The 23,173-nt window shown below is 39.8% G+C and overlaps 2 protein-coding genes and 2 long non-coding RNA genes across 5 annotated transcripts; 1 reads left to right on the top strand and 3 right to left on the bottom strand.

Moving 5' to 3' along the window:
• Window positions 1–27: 27 nt before the first annotated feature.
• On the bottom strand, window positions 28–4,270 carry rusf1 (RUS family member 1). Its single transcript, XM_071466669.1, has 14 exons — window positions 3,954–4,270; window positions 3,800–3,877; window positions 3,600–3,714; window positions 3,472–3,517; window positions 3,160–3,192; window positions 2,950–3,055; window positions 2,337–2,438; window positions 1,794–1,864; window positions 1,146–1,330; window positions 948–1,005; window positions 804–868; window positions 570–701; window positions 413–478; window positions 28–304 (listed from the first exon to the last, which is right to left on the bottom strand). The coding sequence occupies exons 1-14, from the start codon at window positions 4,167–4,169 to the stop codon at window positions 219–221; spliced, it is 1,359 nt and encodes a 452-aa protein (XP_071322770.1). The 5' UTR covers window positions 4,170–4,270; the 3' UTR covers window positions 28–218.
• A 1,118-nt stretch (window positions 4,271–5,388) lies between these two features.
• LOC139611785 (uncharacterized) lies at window positions 5,389–6,154 on the bottom strand. The gene is made up of 3 exons (XR_011686354.1): window positions 6,025–6,154; window positions 5,828–5,886; window positions 5,389–5,514 (listed from the first exon to the last, which is right to left on the bottom strand). It is a non-coding gene; the product is annotated as an uncharacterized lncRNA (long non-coding RNA).
• Window positions 6,155–6,362: 208 nt separating this feature from the next.
• LOC139611778 (uncharacterized) lies at window positions 6,363–10,271 on the top strand. The gene is made up of 3 exons (XR_011686353.1): window positions 6,363–6,564; window positions 7,806–8,023; window positions 9,357–10,271. It is a non-coding gene; the product is annotated as an uncharacterized lncRNA (long non-coding RNA).
• Window positions 10,272–11,242: 971 nt separating this feature from the next.
• Window positions 11,243–21,433, bottom strand: prr14 (proline rich 14). 2 transcript variants are annotated; one of them, XM_071466647.1, is made up of 11 exons: window positions 21,325–21,433; window positions 20,056–20,084; window positions 19,789–19,955; window positions 18,378–18,540; window positions 18,216–18,281; window positions 17,413–17,453; window positions 14,096–16,924; window positions 13,857–13,998; window positions 12,918–13,027; window positions 12,057–12,125; window positions 11,243–11,576 (listed from the first exon to the last, which is right to left on the bottom strand). In XM_071466647.1, the coding sequence occupies exons 3-11, from the start codon at window positions 19,905–19,907 to the stop codon at window positions 11,285–11,287; spliced, it is 3,831 nt and encodes a 1,276-aa protein (XP_071322748.1). In that variant the 5' UTR covers window positions 19,908–19,955; window positions 20,056–20,084; window positions 21,325–21,433; the 3' UTR covers window positions 11,243–11,284. The 2 variants fall into 2 exon arrangements, with proteins under 2 accessions (XP_071322748.1, XP_071322756.1); XM_071466655.1 differs by lacking the exon at window positions 19,789–19,955.
• Window positions 21,434–23,173: the final 1,740 nt, after the last annotated feature.

Genomic DNA, 23,173 nt, shown 5'->3' with positions numbered 1-23,173 from the left:
AAAAAAAAAAAAAACTGATTAATGACATTTTCTCACCAGTTCTCCAGTTTTATTTTTTTAATTAGCCAATGTCAAAAATGTAAATAATCCTGTACAAAATATTGCATTGTATCATCCCTGCTGAGCTTTGAACACAGAATGAATCAAACAAGAGGTTCTTAGAAATATCATTGTTTAATAAAAGGTTAAACAATGTGACATAAACAGTGAGAATTTGCTCAGTTGCTTTTAGATTTCCACTCGACCCTCCACTCGTCCCAGTCCAGCAGAGTTCGTTTTGTGTCCCATCCTGCAGCTTCCACACCTGGAAATTATATCAACAAACAATTTTATTGGTTAAAAAACTACACAAGATGAAGGTGTTTTTTTTTTGTTTTTTTTTTTTTGTTAAAACATTTTTGTGAGGGCTTACCTTTGAGAAATGGATCAAAAATTGTATCCATCAGTTTGTGACTCTCATGCACCATTTCCCATTGACCTTTTAAAAAAGAAAACAAGTTTACAGTGTTTAAAAGAGTGTAACATTAAAGCCACTCTGTTAATGTAAATGAATGAAGGTAAAGTCTCACTTCGCTGGTGCTGTGAAGGAGGTTCTGTGGCAGCTGGAGGGCTCATCATGCTGCTGATCCACACAGCCTGGCACATCGCTCTGATTTCATCATGTACTGATGCTTCTGGTCCCAAACACACACATATGCACCCTGAGAGGAAGACAGCTGAGTTAAAAACACCCAAAGTATATTTTATGGCTCTTGAACACGCTGCTATTCTGTGGAGGAAGAAGTCTTCTCAGGTCGACATACCGTTTCTCACTCCTAAGAGGTAAGGCATGTTGTTTTTCTTCAAAGCCAACTGAAGTTCCTCTGGGCTACAAAATAAGCAGTTAATTTAAGATAAGAGATTGTAATTTTTTTAATCATACAAGAAAAAATGGTGGATGAAATCACCTTTGTACAACCTCCTGTAGCCTCACTCCGAGTTTGATTGGCACCGTTTTCCTTAACTCTGGAAAAAAAAAAAAATCATAATTTTCAATGCACAGTCAACATATTACAGAACATCTGAGTCTCAGTGCCAGTAGAATAAAACACATCATGGAAGAACCAAGAAAAATCATTGAAATTATTTTATTTTATTTTTTTTACCAAAGAAAACTGGCTCTCTCTGATTGGCCTCTAGTGGACTCAGGATTCGTTTGTCTCTCAGGTATTGCTGTAACACGATCGCAAGCCGCGCCTCGTTGAAGGTTTCCATGACAACCGAACGCACAGCCTTGTAATTGGCAAAGAGGTGGAGGATGGTGAAGAGGAAGAAGAGGCTGAGAGTCAGTCTGAGGGGGAGACAGAGAGGAAGAGAATGGAGGTGGACGACATTAAAGTGACGACAGACTCAAGAAGTCAAACAAATAAAAGTTTAAGTGATCTCACGTTCAAGTTAATCTTAATCTGCATATCGACCACAAGAATCTAATGAATGCATAATAAAGTATAAAATTAAAAACACAAGATATAGACTATATAAAAGATGTCATTAACATAAACTGTTAATGACCATAAATAAGCTATTTATATAATGTGTAGCACTGTATACAATGTATGTAATTCACTTTTATATACTTAGACAGGTTGGTGTAGGCTAAAGTACAACAGTTCACAGTTCGAGTATTGCACCTTCACAATGGTAGATAATGACAGAGTTACATAAATCTATACTGTACGTGTGTGTGAGTGAGGTGAGGACAGTTAATGTTTTACACAGCCTAACTTATATATGTGAGCTATAACAACACTTACACCGGATTATTAGTGACGAGGGGGATGAGTATCAAACTGACCAGCAGTCCAGCCAAATTCACCAAAGTCTCCTGAGGAAAACAAGAGATGTGTTTTGATGGTTTTGTTGATTTAAATATTTCTTATCAATTAAACCTCAGAAACCTGCAGCTTCTAAACATCTGTCACCAGAGGTGCTGTAACAGCAGTTTGACAATTCAGAGCTGAAAACTAATTTAATGAACGCTTTGGTCCATCGTCAGTGTTATTAATAACACCTGCGCTTTTTCTACTGTGACAGTAAAATGCTGTATATAGGGTATCTGCCCCCATAACTGCCGTCATATTGTGGTTTACTACTTTTTCCTTGTATGACCTAAATAGAGGAGAGAATGAATGAATGAATGGGTAGAGGATTTGGACCTTTGTACCGCAACTGTACACTGTCTTATTTACAGGATATCACTGTTCACTGCAGACTGCTCCATGAGAAACAGAAACAGGTAAAAAATAAAAAGTTATAGGTAAAAAAAAAAAAAAAAAAAAGAAAATCCCAAATAGTACCTGACTGCCATCTTTGGCAGAGATGTCAGCCATGTTGTCTCTGCGAGCCTGATGAACAGTCAGAGCGGCTCTGGTCGCTCCGCCTGCCACTCCGACAATCGACTGGAGAAGACAAACACATAACAAGTTCCTTATATTCATCAGTCCTAAAACTTTACATTGATTAAGTGTTTGGTCAGTCAATTGAAAATTTGCCGTTTTAAATTTTCGTCTCCAATCGTCTAATTCCAGCTTCAGGAAGTTGGATTTCTTGAATGTGTAGCCTGAATAGTGATAATAATAATGTAGGGAACTGACACGAAGTGACAATTTAGTCCAGTTATCAGGCCTCAAAGTTCAGGTCAGTGGGTTCCAAACTTTTTGGTTTGCACTCTGCAGTGTCGACAGGTTGCAAAGTAAAATGTAAAATTATCCAGTTTTTTATGAGCAAAAAACACTGATTAGAAAAAAGCCAGAAAAAGAAACATAATTTGCTTTCTGATTCTGTTTACTCCTGACCTGTCATTACATACACACACACTCTAAACTTAAGGTTCAGTCACTCATTTAGCTTTGAGAATAGCAGTTTTACATTTTTATCTCAGCTGACTTGAGTTACTGAAGTCATTTTTACCTTGAACACTCCTGCAGTGCACACAATCAAGGTGAAGAAAGGAGGAAAATATGGAGCCAGTATCTCCATGAACATGGCAATGTCGTTGAGAACATCGGCAAAAAGCCTGGGAGGAAATTTGACAAAAGGACTTGTGACATCAAATAGCTCTTTATGTGATGTTTAGACTCATCAAGTCTTCACAATGTAGTGCCTGAACACAGCCCATACCTCCATTTTTTGGCTTCCGAGTCAAGTTTACTCCTGTGACAGAGACAAAGAAAATGATCGTAAAGAGGAATATCCATCAGTGAAACAGGAGCATGAATAAAGTAGGAAAAATTTCACTTTTTTATTAAAAAGATTTTATACAAGATGCGTGATGTCTTTTTTAATTTCATGTACATTTTACTGATGGATGTTTTATATATGACTCATGTGAAGCACTTACTTGTACAAATAAATGATTACTATTATTATTATTATTATTATTATTATAAATCACTTTTATTTGACTGAATAAAGGCTCAGCTATGAGCCTACCCTTTCCGCCAGGCGAAGAGGATCCTTCCCAGCATGCCAGTTCCATCTGCGGGGGAAAACATCATTACACAAGCTGTGCTAACGATGCAAGAGTAATGCCACTTTATTGTAATTTTTTAAAGGCTCACCTCTTAACAACCAGGTGACCGTGGCTGCAGCCACAGTAGCCTCTTGGTTTCCAACACCGACTCCTCTGAGAGAGGCCTGAGTGGCCAGAGTCCCTGACAGAGAGCTGGAGAAGGCCTGAGGGAGAGAGAGTGAATGGAGAGAGCTTCACTGTGAAGGGGATGGTCATGATCTCCGTTGGTTCTGGTTTCTTCTACTATACCTGCATAGTGTCCCAGAACTGGTACTGCAGGTAATCATCACTGACACTCTCTGGGTAGCCTTGAGGCAGGAAGACACTCTGAAATTAGTGAAGTTAAAAAGTCAGACTCTCAGGACACTCAGTGCTGCTGCCTGCAAATGTACTGAATCCTCACTTTAAAAACCCCAACAACAGAGCTGGCTCTGGAGTCAGCCTCGCTGCCGTCTCTCCTCCTCTCCACCGCTCCATCCTTAGCTAAATACTTCCAGGACTCTGCGCTGCCGTATCTCTCTGAGGCCAAAACCACAGCGCCGTGGTCCCGCATGCTGCTGCTGGAGGAGAAACCCACTGAACTAACACTGCGGCTGAAATCCGTCACAATATATTTCATATTACTTCATTTTCGGCCGCAGAGGCGTGTTATTGCGCTCAGTGGACGTGTCGTGTTTTCTTAGTGGCGCTTCCGTGTTGTTTTCCGCCCTCACAGTCTGGCGATCACTGATTGGTGGAGTCAGAGTTGGGGGCGGAGCCATGACAGAGCCCTGTTATTAAGTTTTTCTGTGACCTTGTATTGTTGTGTGTGGCAATGTATCATGGAAACCAGTATCATTATTATCATTATCAACTCACTTTTGAATGTCACAACTTTATTGTCATTTGTTACAACGAAACTGATGTTTTATCTCCAGTCAAGTCAAACAGCGATATAAATAAACAGGAATAAAAACAGTAAATAGACCATAAAGATAAGAAGACGTACCAAAATACACATGCAAGGAAGGTAGATTAAGAAACACGGGGTGACAGATTATATCAACAGAAAAGGTCAAATAAAATCAAAATGAATAAAATCACAAATCAAAATAAAAAAATACTAAAATAGAAGTTAAAAATTAGCATGCTAACAGTTGCTAATTAAGTACAGTTGAGGCTGTTGGGGATGTGATTCATTTTCTGGCGGCTCTGCTTTAAATGTATGAGATCACAAACGCTATTATAATTCATTATCATCAATGTCTGAATTCAGTTTCACAGTGAGCCTTCACCGTTCCAGTAGTTAAGACATTTCAATCAAAACCAAAGATCTAGACAAAAATCATTCAATGAAGTCGTTAGGATTCATCCTCTGGGGACCATGAATGTCTGCGAGGCAAGGCAGGTTTATTTGTAAAGCAACTTTCAACAAGGCAATGCAAATTTCTTTAAATGAGACATAATTTATATTAAACAGACAAATAAGTGTACATGAAATGTGTACAATTTCATGATAATCCATCTTTGCTCCAGTTTAAAATATACCTGCACAGATTTGCCTATAATGATGAATCCAGCAGTGAGTCCTACCAGACTGAAGAGGTCACTTTAATTTCATTTCATTTAATTATTTACACATGCTGGTCATACGCAAATACATGACCTTTAAAATTATTCAAAAGCAACGACCGGCTCAGGTTTATGTTTTTCGTGACAGAGCATCTGCTTAAAGGAGAAAACTTTTCATTTAATTCTATCAGCCTCAAAGATCATGAGCCAAAATGCACTGGTTGAATTAAGTGCAACCTCTTGTGTCATCAGTCGGTGCTGTTCAGTTACCTCAGAGAGGGTCTTGTCTGAGGCCCAAAATTTGAGTCTCTTGACTGCTTGAGTTACTTGTATGTTTTGGTGTGGGTGTGGGTTTTACTTGCTTGGATTGTTTCAGTCTTTGACTCAAAGGACACAGAAGTAGGGAGGTGACCCTGCCGGGAATAAACATGAGGATGGAAGCATTTAAAAAAAAACATTCTCCATGGTTTGGTATTTGTATAAAAATATCTTTTTATAAAGAAAATGGATCATAACCAAAGTAAATCACTGCGTTTTTACATCTACCTGCAGTTAAAAAACACATATTGTCCAAACTGAAATTTTCTTTCTGGTTTCACTGGCTTAAAACAGAGAAAAGAGGAATGGCCTCCGATCGGACACTCATGAATAATCAGGTTATGATGCGGTCGAGCCACATCGATTGGATGAAAAGCCACAGCAGATCCCTCCCACACTCTTACTCACCATGAGGGAATATCCTGCTGTCCATGAGGTGGATTAGTTTACCGTGGGCGGCGTCAGCCCTGAAAAAATGCAGCCAGGTATTGATCAACCACTGAGCCAAGGGGCAGTAAATACTTCACCTCTTATCTCTGGGTAAATGCTTGGGTACAGGAAGAGGCCCGGTGTGACCCGCTGGTCCAGATCCATGTATGTCTTACAGTGATATAAGATGCAGGGTTTGTCTCTGTTGAACAGGAATCTGTGGCTGTTTCACCCCGAGGCGGGACAAGTGCTGACACACCTTTCCCAGCTCCTGAGGAATGTGGTGAGGGAAAGCCACACTGTCACACTGCCTACATGAAGTGAAGAGAGGAAGTAAAGGCTGCAAACACAAGGAGCAGAGTGAGTACGAGACCTAATATAACCGGGCGAACAAAGGGTTTGACACATGTATGTGTGGGAGAGCCTGCGCAGTAAAATGGGCGTGGAAGTTTCACTCAGTTTCAGCCCCGGCTCTCAGATCCTGCCATTCAACAACTTCCATCTCACAGGGACCAGTCGACTTCAGAGCTGCTGACAGCGACAGGACTGGGGTTTGGACCTTGTGGAGCTTCTAAGGTGTCACCTTAGAATGGAGTTCTGTTAAGAAGACAACACACCTTCCTATCTTCTCACTGAGACACAAGAAATACAGCAGACAAACTCCAGAGTTTCACTGAAGGAGCGGATTCCAAACAGTGCCTTTGAAAGTTGATCAGGTTTGTACTTTAAAGTAACAACTCAGCCCTTAAATCAGATCTAATTGTGTTTATCCTGTGACATCTGCTCAGTATTATATTCACATTGTTAAATCATGTTGTATTTTCTCTTTTGCTTTCGAGCGTGAAGACTTTTTTTCTCTGCTTCTGGGTATTTATAGAACAGAAACTGTCTGGATCAGTCAGATCTCTCTTCTAGTTTCTCAAGCCTGTGTAACACGCTGCTGCTCCCTCATTCTCCTCGAGTGACAAACATGCAGAGCCGGCACATTTTGATCGAATCAGAGATAAGATCAATCACATTTTATGTTCTCACTTCTCCATGGCAGCTCTCTGCAGTCAAGCATGAGGTTTCTGCGTTTTTTAAAGTGCGATCCTACGAGTTTCTGGCTTTCTTTGTCGTTGTTGTTGTTGTTGTTGTGTGGGTAACAGGGAGCACTTTGAACTGTGCCCCATGTTACGCCACGCACAAGGTACTTTCTGTTTTTTCATGTTGGAAATACCCCCTCCAAGACATAGCTATTCTCACCAGAGATAACGATATTTTAAAGGGCAAGTCTGTTCTAAATTCTTTAACCTGGGATTTTCTTGCCCGGTGCTGTAGACAGCAGGTCACCAGGACAATCTGGGTTTGTCTGTGTTTCTTTCTGCACAAATCAAAGCAGCAGCATTCCTCACCTCGACTGTCAGTAAGATGAGAGATTAGAGATCATTTTCAAACCTTTGGGCTACGTTGGCACCTGAACTAATCCTGGTTTGTTCCTATAATGGGCCCAAAAAGCAACAGGTGCCGGGGCGGTGTTCTCACAGCAGCAGTGCTGAGGTTTAATAGAGGAGGGAGACTCACTGTGACGTTGAATGGAGGTGACGTCAGTAATGAGGTCATTGTTTCAGTTTGTGAGCAGGACCATAAATAGATCAAATACAACTCATGAGGTGAATGAGACATAAAAAAAAAACTGTGAGATCGTCTGACTCATGAAGTCTGAGCTTTATTCTGAAAAGACCTGGAACACTAAACTCATTTTAAGTGTAATTGAATCAACATTTGCCTAAGCAGGGTTTGTCCTCAGATAAAAAGTGAAACCATTTGTCCATTTGTCTTGAAAAACAAATAATCCTATCGAGTGTGTGTTAAAACTGTTCAGCAGCCGCTCTGACAAAACACACAAGTGTTTCGCACATCAAAAGAGGTTTCAGTAATTATGGTGTAACTCAGACAAGCCTGTTTTGTTTTGCAGATATGTCCAACTCACCTCACACATCTGTACCCATGGGTGAATCGCTCCCACTGACCACCATAGCAGGGTCAGGCGACACCTGCCCCCAGGTAGTCACCTGCCCCGAGCAGGGTGGTGCTTCCCGCAGCAGAGACAGGTTCCACAGGAAACTCGCCATCGGCAGCATCATCTGCGGGTTCTCCTGCATCGGAATCAAAGCTCTGATAAATTCAGTCATGGTAAATGCAGCTTGTTTTCACCAACTCTGCTGCTCTGTGGCGTTTAATCACAAATTATAGACAAAACACGATAGTTTCTGTTGGTGAATTCAGTGTTATCTCACTTATCTTACTTCTTCAGTTCGGCTGAAGCAAACATGAGGCTTCATTATTTCATAAGATTAAAAAGTATAAAATTCACTCTTTGTGTTTCAATGGCCAGTTTCTATCAAAAAGACTTTAACTTTGGAGGATATGAGCCTGATTTTCACTTGATCAGTCTAACTCAGCCTAATGAAGCTTCACTTTAATTATTTATTTTTATGTACAAGTTAATTTGCACAGAACACAGAGGATGATTTTTTTGTCCTTTGTGGCCGATATGAACACAGGAAACAGTCGGTGTGAGCAAACACTGTCAGTGTTCTCAGGTATGTGAGTGTTGTTGAGAACACATCGCTTCAGGGGCTTTTTCTTATTCTTCCCTCAGATCACATTAAAGTGAGCTGAAATGAAATTTCAGTATTTGGGGACACGAGTCTTCTGCTATAAAACATCTGTGGATTTTATCAGCATCAGTTCAGCAGAGTAAATAGATTCAATCCACACTAATTTAGAGAAAACTGTATTTTTACAAAAAACTTTGATGGTTTGAACAGGTTTAACTTTACAAAGGATGTTGCCTCTAACACCTTGAATCTTTTTAATGTTCGGCCTCTTTAACGGCTTCAAAACACATTTAACTTTGTTTTAATACCTAGATGCTTCCTGACTTTTCTTAATTTTTTGTATTGCTTAGAAACATGATTTTGAACTGGTTTCATGTTTCACATTACCTCTGACTGGGGGTCTCACCAGCTGTAAAACATGGTTAAATACATTGATTTGTATCTGTGATTGGTGCTGACAGCTCTTTTTATAAAGCACTACTTACTAGTCCAAAATAACTGACTCACACAATGTACAATTCTTTGGTTTTCTGACTCACAAAAAGGGATTAATCTGTATAATATATAAAACCTAAAACATTGTTGTGATGCTTTAAGAGTAGATTTCATGGTCCTTGTTTTTTCTACCTAAATCTAATGGGAAAGCCCCAGTCATGACAGAGGAAAGTCATTTCCTAAATATTGGGCTGTTACAGGATCAGAGGAACATTTAAAGGGAAAAACTGCTGATTCTGCAGTTGTTATTATCCACATTTACAGCACTGGAGTCTGTGAGACTTAAAATAACGAGGAAGTAAAAGTGTTCACAGAATTAGACTAAATGACAAACTGGATTATTGCTTATTGTCAGTGGTATTAGCTCTACTTACTTCCTCTGATTTAACCTTAATTCTTTGCTCCAACAGGCCGAGGCAACATCAGATCCTGAGGCAAAGGAAAAGTTTTCACGACGGGCAAGAAAACTGGGCATCATCTCTATTGTGGCGTGGCTTTCCTTCCTGGCTTCAATCCCTATCTTAATGGCATTGTTCTCATATCTCGCCACCCTGAAAGACTGATCGACTCTGAGGAACCTCTACGGAAAATAACCAACGGAGTGGTTCTTCAGATTCTGGATGTTTATGGAGACAGACGGCGGACAGTATAAAAGCTGCTTATCTGTGACCAAAAGCCCCTGAAGATATGAAGAAACTGCTAGTTACATGAAACACAGAAACTCTGCTTTGGCCTTTTCCTGCACTGCTGTCTCAGTTTACACTTTTCTACTTCCTCGTAAGCATTTATTATTTTTACACAAGGGACAACTCCAAAAAAAATATAGTATTAAAAACCTTGTAACTTTTACATGTTTTCTTATACGCTGTAATATTTATTCAATAATATATGAACATATGGACAATTCAATATCTAAATGACCATAGAAAATCCAGCATTACCTATAGTTTGACATCACACTACACGACACATATACATTATATATTTAAGATTAGAGTGGTCATTACCCAGTAAGGACCCAATCCTTAATATTTCTGCACCTTAAATGCCATTAAAAGATACTTGCAGATTTCACAAAAGTGAATAAATTAGTCAATCTGTGAATTTAAAACGTAGCAACGTGTCCACGAAGGATTGGGTCTGTACTGGATCTTGGCAGTGCTTCATCAGAACATTGAGATCCTGCTCTTGTTGTGCCGACATTCTCTTGTCCACTATTGCATTGTTACCATATTAGCTTTATTAATGTCGAATGTGTCAATTTGTTGTACTTTTATACAAACATGTAACAGAAACTATTTTATAATAAACTGACAAAAAACGTTTGTGCTTTGAGTTGCTTGAAACATCTTGACGTGCCCTCATTGAACAAAAAACTGGGACATTTACAAAACACGCCTACAAAACGTCTATTTAAACAAAATCTTACAGTTAAGGCAACCTCATTCAAATTTGGCAAAAAAAAAAAAACAAAAACACAAAAACAAACATAGGCAGTTTGTCAAGAATTTGTCACTTTTGCAATACAAATATAGACACCACAAAATAACCCAGAGAGAACCACGGGTAATAAGAAGACGACCAGCAGCGGAGTCTGAACACTTCTCCTCCTGATTAGAAAGTCTGCGTCTGGAGTGCTGTTTTGTTTCCATGTTACATTCTACACAACAAAAACCTCTTCAGCCATAAAATTACAAACACAAACAGCTGGACAGTTGAACTGGGTCTGCCCTGAGCTGACACACTGGACTGTACATAAACGTCACGGACAGAAACGTGGTTCTCGCGAACACAAATCTCTTGCTGGCATGTTTAAAAGTTATGATCAGCATTTAATAGTAATAATAGCTGCCTTTATAAATAACTTACAATGATGCTGCAAGGTCACTGCCGCTTATTTAACAGACGCTTCCTTTCAAATCAGACAGCACAACAGAAATGAGATGTAATCTGAAAAACTTGATACTGTTCGGTTTCGGCTCTCACGGACGGACAGTGGCTGATGGGGAAAAAAGGACGGCAGGGGTTTAAGTGCTGTTAATAAAGCAACTTAATGTATAATGCATCTAACAATATTTTCAACTTTTAGGATCAAATACATTTATGGTGTTATGTTGCATCGTTCTTTGACTCGCAGGCTACAAATGAAACAGACTGAAAATGTAATAATTTGTCACCACAACATTTTTACAATCATTGTGTTGACAAAAAAAAAAAAAGAGCTGGAAGACTCACATGTGAATCTTCATGTTGAAAATATATTAGAAACAGTCATATAAACAGCAATGCAGTGCAGTTTTGTTTTGTTTTTTTTTTTAATGATTTTAAAAGGCATCTGTCAACTGTCTTTCTGATCGTGCATCAGCCACAGACTGAGCTGATCCAGTTTGGCACAGAGCAGCGAGTCCACGTCCTGCACGCCGAGGGACGCTTCGTCTTTAGCGAAGCCCCCTCTTCTCGTCCTGGAGGATGAAATACCTGCCTTCCCGACGCCAACGAGAGGCTTCTTTGGTTTTCTGGCCTCGCCGACCTCCAGGAACTCTAAAAATCGTTTGATGCGTTTCTGGCCGAACCAGGATTCGGAGCCGTTCCGGCGATTGAGAGGCACCTCGAATATGGTCTCCAGCCGGCTGAAAGACATGCAACATGTTCCAGTCAGTGAGTGAAGAGATGTCAGTTATTTCTAATGATGACCTAATACCACTTCTTCATTCCCAACACAGAGCAGGAACCTAAAAATCAGCTGATTGATCCTCTGGTGACACCTCCTGGTCAAACCTTGGTGTTTTGCCTCACCAGCAACATCAGTCTGAGGATGTTGAATCTAAGCAGGTTTTCAGTATGAGGTGTTCACAGTGGGGGAAAAATGTGCACCCAAACTGTAACTGTGTGAGTGTGTTGTGAATTAACCTAAAGCAATAAATAAAGTATTTCTTTTCTTATCTTAGTTTGTGTATGTTTACAGTAGGGCTGGATATATTTTGCCAATAACTTTTAAATGTATTTTGATGTATTAAAGGTGTGGCTCATTATTTTAAGGCAGTGAATGTATAAGATAAAGTCAGTTTTAAATGCATCTAAATCTTGTACCTGTCGTATGTTGACCTTACCTTTCAGGGGGTTTGCTGAAATTCTTATTGGTGTAAATTTCCTCCAAACTAAAGTCCTTCTTTTTCAGCCTGTGGTGAAACATAACAAAAAATACAACAAATCATATTGAATATTGATCAGAGAGTATAAAAAAGGACAGTAAACTGTTCTGATTGAGTGCTGCATGTTGGATTTTACATCAAATGAGCAAACAAGATCTTTTAGATAAAAGCACGTGAGGCTACATCTGTACAGACCTCATTAACCTCTGCACACGTTGGATATAACTCAGCTCTTAGTTATTAGCCTCAGATTTCCTGTGAATTTTCTTTATGTAAATTATAATACAAAGGAATTATGATGGTTTGTCTTTCTAACCTCAAACTTTGCCGTGTTAGCTTGTTTACAGAGTTTTCTGTACCATGCTAGCTCTGAGCTAACACAGGGCTCCGACCTGAACCTGCTCATGTAAAACAGAAACAGGCATCTGCTCTATTTGTTGACTTGTTCTTTTTTTTTTTTTTATCTCAACAATGAGGATGTCGAACCCTTCTGCAAGCAGAAGCGCATCATTAAATGCAGCAGAAACAGTGACACTGGAGCAACTAAGGTGAGCACGAGTTTACCGACAGCTCTCTTGGCTGTAACAAAGAGAAATTTAAGTGAATTTCTGAACTGATCTTTAAGCCTGCCTTTAAGATGAAAAATGATATAATATCACACAACTAACTGATGTGTTGCACCTATATATGTCAGTCCACTGACAAAGACTGAAATACAGTTGAAACCCCAGAAAAAGATGAGTGGACTTTCAGACTAAGAGTATTCTGTCAAAGAATAAGCTCCATTTCTTCCTGTATGTAAGTACATGGAGACCGTACCTGATGGGTTTGGGGAGGCCCATGGGCGTCAGGTTATTCTGAGGTTTGGGTAAAGTTTTCCGAATTCTGATGGACGACACCTTCCCTCGTTCCTCGTGCTTTTGCACCATCTGTGATGGTGAACAAGAAGGTTAGAAGCTAAAACCACAGAAGACCACAGAAAAAGTGGGACATGTAAAGTATATGAGAGCTAATCTAACAATGTGACTGATGAACAAGGGGCAAAAAAATAATATATGTGAAAGAAACATGCATCCATTTGGGAATAAATCAGTTTTTATGACAGATTATCAGTAAATGATTGTGAATCTTCACCGTGCAGAAGCTTCTTTGTTACAGTTTGTTATAGAGTGAACTGTACATGAACACATGAACTCATGTTCAGATACAAGTCATTTGCTTTCTCAGTGATATAATGAAAGATTGTTGATATAATTATGATTTTACATGAGAAAATGCAAAATACTGAGAAATCATTATGATCTGTTGATGTAATTATCATAATTACACAGGATCAATTACAAAATATCATAAACATTTGTGCACTTATAAAAAGTTTTGAGATACCACAAGGAAGAAAAATGCTGAAATAGTTTAAATGCTTTTTAAGAGATTTTAGGAAGGTTTCAGTTTCTTATTACACAAGGTCTCACTCATACTCACAATGACCACGTTCACTGTAATATCTACAGGTTAACTGTGATCGAAGTGTGAAAACACTGATCACGGTTTCATCTCTACTCATTTTGTTTTGTTAAAACATGAACTCGAGATAACTTCATCTGAGATTCATAAATCAAACTGCGTTCAAGGAAACAAATTAGCTGCATTAGATTTAACAGGATTACTTTAGCCTGACTATAGCATGTTAGCCTGCAGGGATTTAATATACAATAACACAATCACAGCATGTTATTACTTATGTAAGATAATGTATACCTTGATTTCAGAATCAGACAGAGCCTTTTCCTCTCTCAGTGCAGCATCTTCATACTCCTGACTGGAGGAACTTGTGTCTTCACCATCATCCTCCTCCTCACTCTGTTGGCTTCTCTCAATCTCACACTCCAAGGGATTCCCACTGCAAATAAGACAAGAGTTCATATGAGTGAAGCTCTAACAAATCCTTAGTATTATAATTAAATATCTTTTTTTTCCACATTAAAAAAGTGTGTTACCCGCCACTAGAATCTGAGGTAACATGAGAGGAGTCACTTCTTAGGAGGAATCCTGGAAGGTGCCACGTGGAGGAGCTCAATGGGGATGTCAAAGAGGAGGAGGAGGTGGGAGAGGAAGCGTGACTGGAAGTGCTGGCGCTGGCAGCAGCTCCTCTGCTCTCAACTCTCTTGGAGAGAAAAGCCAGAGGGCTTGAGAGGAAACAGGATGCCAGGGCTGAGAGGGAAGTGCTGGGAGAAAGTGCAAGAATAGGAGACAGGTGTTGGGCGACGCCGTCATACAGGGCAGATCTTCTGGAGGGGTACACCTCCTTCCGAAGGCACAGTGGAGCGATCTCCCTCTCCACCTCCACGCTGCAGACCGTGTGTCGACGAGCCCGCCGGAGGGATTTGTGGGCGTGAGGGACAACGGGAGTGTGGGAGGACTTGTGCTGGTGTGACGTGTGAGTCCTGCTGTGATGTGGAGAATGGAGGGAGGAGGTCCAGGGTGTGTCATTGGAGCAGAGGGAGGGGATCTCTGGGCACGAGTAGCTGCGTAACAGGCGCCGTGAAAAAGTGTTTTCTGATGAGCGGGTACTCGCTGTAGCCAAATCTGCGTCCTCCATAGTGATCGAGTTTGTCATCTCTTCACCTTTGTGTGCACCTCTGTGCAAAACTCTGCACCTTCTCCTTTGTTTATCTGCTCTCCTTGGTTTGACGTTGACTCTTCTTGCACTAGGCCTGAGCCTGGAGACGCCGCTGTGATTACCTGCTTCAGGGTCAGGGGGAAACACCTCACCGGCAGGAGCTGTGCTCGTTTCCTCCTCATCTTCGACTTGCTTATATAACTGTACAGAAAACTCCAGGTGAGGTTGGGAGGGCGGAGGAGCAGGTTGGTGATTGCTTTCAAAAGGTGTCATTTCAAAATATACAGGGTCCATTGAGATTTTACCTTTGCCTTCGTTAGACTGACTTTCTTTGGTTATTAAATGAAGGTTATTGATACATTGCTTTGTCTCTTGAGCTGCGCCTGAGTCAGAAGATTTAACAGCACCTCTACAACCCTTCCTGGATCTCTTGGACGGCTGGTTCAGCTCTGTTTTTAAGTTCTCCTCTCTCTTAACGGGCAGAGAGGTGTTAAAATCTGTGGGTGTGAGTTCTGATGGCTCCACTGATAGGACTGATGTGGCAGAAACCAAAGAGCTGCCTGAGTCCGTCGCTGAACTCGGATGGATCAGCGATTTCCGTTTTAATGGTTTCTTGTTTATATTCCTGCACTTGACTGTGCTCTGGAGCTGCTTGGTATCAGGACACACAGGGATGTCTGGTAACGGCTCCTGTTTGGTAGAAGTGATCGCCACAGTGGTTTCCAGATCCATACTGTCAATATTCACATAACTTTTACTAAGACCTGCTCTTGTTTTGAGTCTTTTGCATGAACCGCTCGGCTTTGTCTTGCTGCTGCTCTTTTGGTTGTTCTCCGACACACCACTGCTTTTATCCAGCAAGCAGATCAACACGGCATCAGGGGAATTTTCAGTCCGCGTGTTTAACACTGCTTCATTTACTGTGGGAAGCATTTCTTGTCCACCTTTTCCTTTCGTATTCCCTCTGGTTGAAACAGTCTGTCTTTTTCTAGGAGGCTTCAGTGTTTCTTCCCCGTCTACAACATTTGTCGACAAAACTTCCTTTTTTGGTGGCCTTAGCCCTCTCACTGCGCCACTGTCTGAAGCCACGTTTAATAACTCTTTATTTTTTGTATCCTCTGTGCAAATAGCTCTTGTCGGTTTTTTCCTCTTCACCGGTTCTTGGGGATGACACGACTGTTTCAGCCCCCTCTTTGATCTCCCAAGACCTGCAGGTGTATAAATGTTGCAACTTTCATCATCATCACCATCAGGCTGGAGACGGTCTGTGTAACAGACTGGAGATAATAACTGAGTTTTGTCAGCATCACTTGAGTGCGTTTTGCTTGTTTCGACTGAGTTCCTCTGAGGAAGCTGCTCTGGGTCAGACTCTTCCTTCTTCGCTTCAGATACAAGAGGCTTAGAGATAACTTTCTTTAATTCTGACCTGTTTCCTGTTCGTTTTCTGGGCAGCGGTTTCAGCCGGACGGCCTGCTTGCCTTGCTCCTCCGCTGCACTAGAAATCTTTAACGTGGATTCATGTGAGGCACTTGAATTGATGGAGGGCTGTAACAGTAAAGAGGAACTAACAACTGACCCACGAGAGTCTGAACCTTGGCGAGAGACGATGCAGGGTAATGGACTGTCTTGCAAAGGCACAGAATCAGGTGAGTTTTTTTCCTTCTGAGTTATTCCACATTCATCTGTCTGTTCAGAGCTGTGTGCTGACAACTCCACATCAAATGCAAGTTTTTTACAGTATTTAACAGCACCGGTTTTTGAGCTTTGTGCACCTTCTACATCATTAACACTCTGCTGATGAGCTTCAGCTTCCTGATTCCCATTCTCACTTTCTCCTACTGGCTGAAACATATTGTTCGGCTCATCGTCAGCTGTTCCATCGGCCTGTAGCTCACGTTCAGTGAATTTGTCTAGAGGGTCCATGGACGGTGGAGGACTGTTAGCTCTGAAGAGTTTAACAGGACTCATGACGATCTCTGTGAAACTGGCCATCTTCGACTTGAACGACTGAAACAACGGCCCGATCACCCATCCCTTAGGCGCGGATGCATTTTCAACAGCGTGTCCCACAGCCAGGGCCCTGCATGCATCCATGTCAGAATTAGCAGCATCGTGATCCTGTGTGGTGCTGTCAGCCACCTGCTCCACTACATTCTCAGCAGAAGTGACATTTGGTTTCTTGCAGGGGGTTTTCTGGTCCTTTTGCCTACAATAAAAAAAAAGAAAAGGGAAATTAGACACAAGGCAGAAACACTGTGATTATGTCAAATAAAAACAATTACATTCAAGTTTCTCATGAAAGCATCAATTTACTGTGTCAGTACAAGATCTTGTATGAGGCGTCCTCCCAGCCACTGGTTCCCTGTTCATGAAAACCTCAGAAAATATGAACATCTGTGCCCCGTTTCCACTTGGTTTTGTAGGTCATAAGGAAAACTATTCAGACCATGCCTGCACCACATACTCTGTTCAAGGCTGCTCATAGTCATCACTGCACTTTAAATATAGTTTATTATTCACTGTTATTACAAAGTTGTAAAATACAAATGTATGGACCGTCTAAAATAATATAATGAAATGTGCACACACCTAAAAAGAACAACTGTGTGAGCAGTTTTTCCACATACATAAAAAAATAAACACCTCCATATAAACTAACGATTACCATGCACACACAAGCTGTTGCACACTTACTTATTTTGGAGCTCTGCTGAAAAACTAAAATCAAATCCATCCTGCAAAATAAACAAAAAAATGTTTGCATTTGTTATAAGAAACTTAAAGAGTGTTTGGTAAAAGTGTTGAAACCATCTGAGCTGCTGATTCAACCAAACAAGAAAACACAGCATCATCTGTTCATTTTCCAAAACTGTTTTACAGAAGTAAACAAAGCGCTACACATTCTCGATTCATCTCAATCTGTACTCACACCTCTCCCATTTTTATCAATTTAACTATTTCCTCTAAATAAAAATTTTATTGCACCTATTTGAATTTAAAAAAAAACCACATTTATTTTTTTTAAAAATTTGGTCACATAATGAGGAAGTTTTAGAAAACCTCTGTTCAAATGTGTGTTCCTCAGTCTGATTATCATAACAGCCAAATTTTAGTCCGCCAAGTATTTAGTCATTTGTGTAGGAAACACAAAGGAAAGAGAAGACAAAGACTATACATTGCATTCTGTAATATTTGCAGTCTGAGCGTTAGTGGGTCACATTAAGACATTCGATCGCTTGTCTGTGTCAGATGCAACAGACCGTGAAGGAGGATTAAATCACTCAATTAACCCTCACACCCTGTCGACTGTACTGATCTCCAATGTTTCCATACATAACCCTACAGTACAGCTGCTCCACAAAGATTAGACACCGACCGCTTTATTACATGAAAAACACCATCAGGCAGACGGACTGTAAGGACGAAGACTGAGAGGCCAAGAGAGACGTGGAGGGTTGAGTGAGAGAACATCTAGAGCAAGGAAAGACAGAACTGACCTCATTTTGTTTCTCATCTTCATGAGTGTTTTCAACTCTTGGCTGCTTGGACTGGGACACTTGCACCTACAAATCAGAGGGATGCACAGGCGCTGCATGAGCACTGATCCATTTCATCACTCAAGAAATTGTAAATAAGATTTTTTTGAGCGAAACTTTTACCATGTTTCCGATTTCTCTTTGTCTCTTGGGGGGGGACGGATTGTGTCTGGATGGTTTCTGAGGCGCTCCGGTGTTTGTGTTGCTCTGTTTCTTCGGTGTTTGAGCTCTGATCCCTTGAATGCGACCACTCCGTCTGTGTCCAGATATCCCATCATTCCCACAGCTGTGAAAGTTTTGAAAAACAATTTAACTAATATCCAGCATTTTTAGGTTCATACACAGTGAGGAAAGAAAGGCTGTGCAGTAAGTCGTAAAGATGCACAAGAATTCAGGATTAGAAAAAACTGTCCAATATTTGAGCTATGGTCTACATTTATACCAATGTAATATCAGGAAAAATATGAAAATTGCTAATATTGAGAACCCACTCTGACTAAATGTGATCATTACTAGCCAGCTGTGATCCAATAATTACTATCCAACCTTCTGTGCATTTCTAAGAAAAGCACATTTGGCCACTTAAGCTGAAGTGGGACTGCGTCCATGCAAGCTTTCAAACACAAACCTGCTGTTTAACCATGTTATCTTAAAGAAAAATGTTAGTCTTTCTACATTTAAGCTTTGTCTTTGTTGTCTTTTGCAACATATCAGACCAGGTTCCAAGTAGGGATGGAAATCGAGAGCTGGTTCCACATTGTCTAAAGAATTGGAACTGGATGCCTCTGAGCTTATCAGTTCCATTTATCAATGACAGCAGTTTTTCTGCCATGTGCACATTGCAAAACAATGACATCAAACTCAACAGTCTGCGCTGCTGGAAACTTGCAACAATGAGTCGTGGCAGAGGGGAAGAAACGGTCCAAAGCACGGCTTCATTTCACAAATAAAGATGATGACACTGCTATGTTTGTAAAACGGTCCTTTCAAGTACAGACAGAAACACCAGCAATATGCTCAAAGATTTTTTTTAATGCAACGTGGGCTTAAATTCCACGATTGCCATGTATCTGACACTAAATATCCCAAGTTTGAATAACATCACTGCCACACAGACAGATTAGCAGATTCTTTCTTTGACTAAGAAAACCTAAAACCTTTTGCACACCTGAGTCACATGCATGACATTTCCTCTTTCATATGTTTCTACAAAGTGTTCAGACTCAGACATAATAAAACAGTTGCATTGAAGCTGCAAATCTGTGCAGGCAAAAAGAATTGGTCATGAATCGTTAAGGGAATCGATAAAGAACTGTACCAATTTTATCAATAAAATCTTATCAATTCCAGTTATCACAGTTTTATCAAGTTTTCAAAAAGTTATTGGATATTGACAAAGTTTCCATTGTGTGTAGTCAACATACAGTAAGTGTCAGCAAGTCCTCAGCCCATAAGGAAAGAAAAGGGACAAAAAGCAAGGAGGGGAAAATACACCGACAGCCAAAGAAACCAAAAGGTGCTGGGACAACTATACCTGGGAGTGATGGAGGAAAAGGGGAGGAGAGGTTCACTACAGAAAGGGTTTGGGGGAATAGCATCTTCATCCATTGGACAAACTATCTGAGGGAGCGAGTCAGAGGGATAAGTCAACATCCCCTTGCTCTCTCTCTCTCTCTCTCTCTCTCTCTCGTCTGGCCTTCTCTGTAAATAACAACAATGGAAGAAAAAAACAAAACATGCGGGGTATCACATCAGTATGAAAGCACTGCAAGGTAGGTCTTAAAAGTGGAGCTTCACTTACTTTTATAATCTGTGGGATGGAGGTTTATTCTGAAATGAAAAACAATAACAGGGTTTTTTTTACTTTTTTTTTTTATTGAATATTGACATGTAAAACAACTAGGGCCTCAACTAATAAATATTTTCATTGTCGTTTGATTGATGGTGACTATTTTTGATATTCTTCTTTTTATTCAATCAATCAGTTGCAATATAATATGGTGACATCTCTAAAAGAGAAATCCTCCCAACTGAGAAGCTGGAATTGGGAAAATTAGCCATATTTGCTTGGAAAACTACTATTTGTTAATCAAAATAATGGCTGATGAATTTTCTGTCTATTAACTAAACGACTGACTAATCATTTCATCTCTAAAAACAATAAGAAAAACATATATTGAGTAATGTAATATGTGTTCAGCTGGAATAACGAGAGGGGAAACAGATAAAAATAAACAGTTAGTGGATAATTTAACACTTATGAGGTATTTATGGGAATTTGACTTAGATTATATATAGATATAGGGTTAATTTAAAAACAGCCATATCTTGTAAGAGTTTCCTTTTTTTTTTCCAAACCAATGTGGAATTTTCTTTATATGACTTAATCAAATCTGAGTGTGTTTACTATTTTCAGGCATTGCAATGTTTGAATCAGTCCTTAAAAGTGAAACAACAACAACAACAACAACAACAACAACTACACTTTACGGTCAATATTACAACAATAATTCCGACGTTTTGAATTTGAGCTCTGTCACTGTGGTTGGCATCGGTTCACTTGCTCTCCAGTCCATCTGAGAAAAGTTACCGACATTAAACTACCTTGCTCCCCGGGCTGATGAAGAAGCCCTGTCTTTATTTCAGAGCCAATTCAACACAGATTCATTCCAGTTAATGTTTACAATCAAATGGAAAACAGCGGTCTGAGCAAACCTGAGCGCCGTCTACTTGCTGGAATACACACCGTCTCAAATTCAAACTTTTATAAAAAAGGAGCAAACCTACGGCAACGTTAATGTATACCGGACAGGAGCTATCATAAAAAATAACTTGAGTTGTACGTTTTATTTAACTAGCAGAGCTTTAGTGAGCCGCCGTCAACACCGCCCGGTTTAGCTATCGCCGATATCCAGTCGGTAACAAACAGTTTCCGCACCAGGTAGTAGCCGTAGCCGGGAGCTGTCATATCCCCCCGTTCAGCGCTGTTCAGGGGGAACCGAGCACATCCCCGGCTCGAGGTTAGGTCGCACACACTTATTCCCGGTGAATCACAGTAAAACAAACTCACCTGAGACGTTCAGCCGGACCGCGGGGCCGTGCTCCGACCTCACCGTAAACAAGACATGTCGGACGGCGCCCTGCAGCGACTCGCGGAGAAGGGTCCGTTTTTATAAATCTAACAGGCAGACGGACGGATCAGCCAATCACAGCGCCGGCTCGCCTTCCGCCTGTTGAAATCTGGCCAATGAGAGAAGAGCTCCGGGCGTCGTATTTCGAGGTCAGCCAATAGGAGCGCGAAAGACAAATGGCTCATGGAAATGACAGCCGTCTTTTTGTCCCCGCTTGACTCCGTCTGGTGGAAGACCTCAGTTTGATCAGGTGAAAAAAAAATGAAAGTAGAGTCAAGTTCGTGACTGGATCACCAACTGGAAAAACTGGGTAACTGCCCAGGAAATCCCAGGTTACTACTACTACTACTACTAATAATAATAATAATAATACTATATAATACTACTATTACTACTACTAATACTACTACTACTAATAATAATAATAATATTAATAATAATAATAATACTATATAATACTACTACTACTACTACTAATACTACTACTACTACTACTACTAATAATACTAATAATAATACTACTACTACTAATAATAATAATAATACTAATACTACTACTACTAATAATAATAATAATAATAATACTATATAATACTACTACTACTACTACTACTACTACTAATACTACTACTACTACTAATAATAATAATAATACTAATAATAATACTAATAATAATAATAATAATAATAATACTATATAATACTACTACTACTACTACTACTACTACTACTACTAATAATAATAATAATAATAATAATAATAATAATAATAATAATAATATTACTACTACTAATACTACTACTACAACTACTACTACTAATAATAATAATAATAATACTATATAATTTGGGTCCACATTATTTGAGTAAACAAATATGTTTAAATTGATAAATTATCTTGTAGCCTGGTCTTCTAGTTTTAAGACCTCAACTGTTCTAGTTTATTGGTGCATTGTAGTAAAATTATATCAAGTTGACTTAATTTGTGCTGAATGTCAAGTAACACCCACAAAAGACCTACTGCAAGGTTAGTTTCATTATCAACAGGTCTCCTAATTATTTTCTGTGATAATCGGCTCATTACTGCTACCATGGGGATTTTCACCTGAGGGTGTTTTTCGACAGGATTATGCAAACAGTGCAGAACCAATTGGCACCAAATGTGGTGCAGGGATGGAGTATGGGTCAGGACAGAACCCATTCAGTTTTACTGTGATATAGATTTTTCTTTCTCTGGAAAAAAAAGAGATGTTGCATGTCTGGGCTCTGTGTCCTTCTGGTTATTACCTCATTATTACCTTTAGTCTAAGTGAACATGAAATTTGTTTTGTTGTCTGATCAAAAGTCAAAAACCCCAAAATGTTGAGTTTACTGATACCTGAGAATTGCTGAAAAAATGACTATGAATCAATTATCGCCAATTAATTTTCTGTCAATCCACTGATCAGTTAATCAACGAATAATTTGCGCTCGAGAGTTGGCCCACTGGTTGGTTTCTGTGGGCCTGGTGTAATAATGAATTCGCCGTGTACAATGGGCGTCAACTGGAGCCAACAAATGTTTGCCCTGGAGCCTCCTGGGAGGTTAATACACTCATGGTCTAATTGACAACACTGATAACCGTCTCATCACAAGAGCATCAAGTTTTCACCTGAGAAAATATAACGATTTGTCACATAGACACATTAACCTACACTTATCACTTAACAACATAATGTTTTGAACAAGATTTTATTGATAAACAAGCAATTTTAAAATTGCACAAGTCTAATCTGACATTTTAAAAAA

This window comes from Trachinotus anak, unplaced genomic scaffold (assembly GCF_046630095.1).
Source record: "Trachinotus anak isolate AG129_WGS33_773 ecotype Australia unplaced genomic scaffold, CSIRO_AGI_Tana_v1 ptg000003l, whole genome shotgun sequence".
Classification (NCBI taxonomy): domain Eukaryota; kingdom Metazoa; phylum Chordata; class Actinopteri; order Carangiformes; family Carangidae; genus Trachinotus; species Trachinotus anak.
Note: the sequence above shows the minus strand (reverse complement) of the source record. Positions and strands in the feature narration are given on the sequence as shown.

Excerpts from the sequence above, each read along its gene's own strand:
- rusf1 (XM_071466669.1), bottom strand. The coding sequence starts at position 4,169 with ATGAAATATATTGTGACGGATTTCAGCCGCAGTGTTAGTTCAGTGGGT. Across the intron at positions 3,715-3,799 it reads AGTTCTGGGACACTATGCAG|GCCTTCTCCAGCTCTCTGTC; the intron begins GTATAGTAGAAG and ends TCTCTCCCTCAG. Across the intron at positions 3,193-3,471 it reads CTCTTCGCCTGGCGGAAAGG|GAGTAAACTTGACTCGGAAG; the intron begins GTAGGCTCATAG and ends TCTCTGTCACAG.
- prr14 (XM_071466647.1), bottom strand. The coding sequence starts at position 19,907 with ATGTTGACTTATCCCTCTGACTCGCTCCCTCAGATAGTTTGTCCAATG. Across the intron at positions 17,454-18,215 it reads AAGATGAGAAACAAAATGAG|GATGGATTTGATTTTAGTTT; the intron begins GTCAGTTCTGTC and ends TTTATTTTGCAG. Across the intron at positions 12,126-12,917 it reads GGCCTCCCCAAACCCATCAG|GCTGAAAAAGAAGGACTTTA; the intron begins GTACGGTCTCCA and ends GTTTCACCACAG.